The sequence below is a fragment of the Pleurodeles waltl genome, chromosome 7, assembly GCF_031143425.1.
Source record: "Pleurodeles waltl isolate 20211129_DDA chromosome 7, aPleWal1.hap1.20221129, whole genome shotgun sequence".
Lineage (NCBI taxonomy): Eukaryota > Metazoa > Chordata > Amphibia > Caudata > Salamandridae > Pleurodeles > Pleurodeles waltl.
Genome location: NC_090446.1, coordinates 37701349 through 37703424, shown reverse-complemented (window position 1 = coordinate 37703424; position 2076 = coordinate 37701349). Strand labels below are relative to the sequence as shown.

Here is a 2076-nt window from a genome sequence, read left to right as displayed (position 1 = left end):
TTTGAAACTTGTATGGATGAGATGACCCCTTATAAAGCATTCGAATATAATCATGTAATGTATTTGTTTTCAGGTTATCTTCAAATGTAAAACATGACCGTTCACACATGAAACAAGAAAATCTGAGCTCAGAAGAAGCGAAGGACTTCTTGATTGTTGGATTTTTAGATTTTCCACATTTGCAAAGTTTGCTTTTTGTTACATTCTTGCTAATTTACTTGGCAACTTTAATGGGGAACCTGCTCATTATGATAACAATATACTCAACCTTACATCTACATACACCAATGTATTTCTTTATCACCAACCTCTCCCTCGTTGAGATCACTTACAGCTCAATCATCTTTTTACCCATGCTAACCCATTTCTTTCTAGTTGAAAACCATGTGTCACTCACTGAGTGTCTCCTTCAGATGCATTTTTTCATGGTTATGGTGTCCATAGAAATCCTTCTTCTCACACTCATGGCCTACGACCGGTATGTGGCCATCTGCAATCCCTTACGATACACCTCAATAATGAACAAGGCTGTATGTTTTTGTCTTGCTGTTGGATGCTGGCTATTTGGTCTCTCAATCCCAGCCACACATACAGTACTACTGTCTAGCCTGTCCTTCTGTGAGTCCCACACAATCAACCACTTCTTTTGTGATGTGACAGCCTTGATGAAGCTATCTTGTAGTAACTCTAACAGTTTTGAAATCCTAACCTACACAGTTGGTGCAATCGTCGGAATATTGTCATTTGTATTAGTAATCATATCATATATCAATATTGTCTCATCAATTATAAAAATCAAATCATTAGGTGGGAGACAGAAAGCCGTCTCTACATGTGCCTCCCACCTTACCATTGTTATTTTATTCTATGGATCTGTCTGTTCCACTTACATGCGCCCGGCTTCAACGTATTCAGTGAAAGACAACAAAATAATGTCCTTGTCATACATTGCTGTTGCTCCGTTGTGCAACCCTGTTATATACAGTCTGAAAAACAAAGAGTTTATTAATGCACTGCGGAAGACAAAGAGTAAATCTTGAACAACAGGAGTAAGACCAGCTGACTTTTTAATGTTGCAAAACTTACATCACTGGTGGAAAATCCACTGCCTAAAGATTGCCTTTTCAATGGGATCTAGTCTGTCGCCATAAACCTGATGCATACATTTAGAATCTCTAGACAAAAGGATAGGTCTCCATATAAGCAATTGTTTCCAGTTCAATAAGTCATAATGTTTCAGGCCCATCAGGAGTAATCAGTAGGACGTTATACTACCTACACCCATAACTCACAGTTAAGACAATATTTTTTATATAGGATAAAGGTGTAAATAATCAAGCCTGATGATCCAAATTATTGCTGCAATTACTGATTGTTGGAAAGTGGGTCATTAATTGTGTAGCCTGCACCAGTAATGAGTCAGCACACGACCATCACTGGGACCCAAACACCCCATTGCAGCGCTTGCCTCTCATAGGTTAGCATTGCAGAATAGTCCAAGGCTTATTCAAGGGAGGTGGTGTGGGCTAGTAATCCCCATTTATAAGCACACAAGCATGTAACTCGTAAACGATTGTCAAGTCTGTGCTTTTTTCTTTTGATGAAGTAAAAGTACATTTATTACCCACACACTACGCAATACTATGCAATAATTTACAAATATGCACAAATTGATGGAATTACTCTTGGATGACATTGTGTAATCACTCATGTCTCCTCAGAGGGGGAATATAATCCAACAACCCACATGGTAAAACAATCCCTACTATCCCAATGCAATATTTGACTGTAATGTAAAGTGAGAGCACCTAAATCTGGCAAATAAGTACCTCTACTGAAAGATTACTCTGATTACTTTTTAGTTACCCTTGATTAACCTGGTGTAATGCCATCCAACACCAATAGAGGGTGCAGTCCCACAAGCAAAGAACAAAACTTTTAAGAGCCTTGTACTTTACATTATGTTGGAACCCTTGGATGGTTATGATTCCTTTTTCCAGCCCAACCTAGGGTTGGGACACAAACATTGCATTGGAGGAATGCTGTGCTGCCCCTGTAGCTCCCACTGGCAATGGG

At 39.1% G+C, this 2076-nt stretch overlaps 1 protein-coding gene across 1 annotated transcript; it reads left to right on the top strand.

Moving 5' to 3' along the window:
- The first annotated feature begins 464 nt into the window (after positions 1 to 464).
- LOC138246772 (olfactory receptor 5V1-like) lies at positions 465 to 1040 on the top strand. The gene has a single exon (XM_069201532.1). It carries the CDS (start codon positions 465 to 467, stop codon positions 1038 to 1040), a length of 576 nt encoding a protein of 191 aa, XP_069057633.1.
- The last annotated feature ends 1036 nt before the right edge of the window (positions 1041 to 2076 follow it).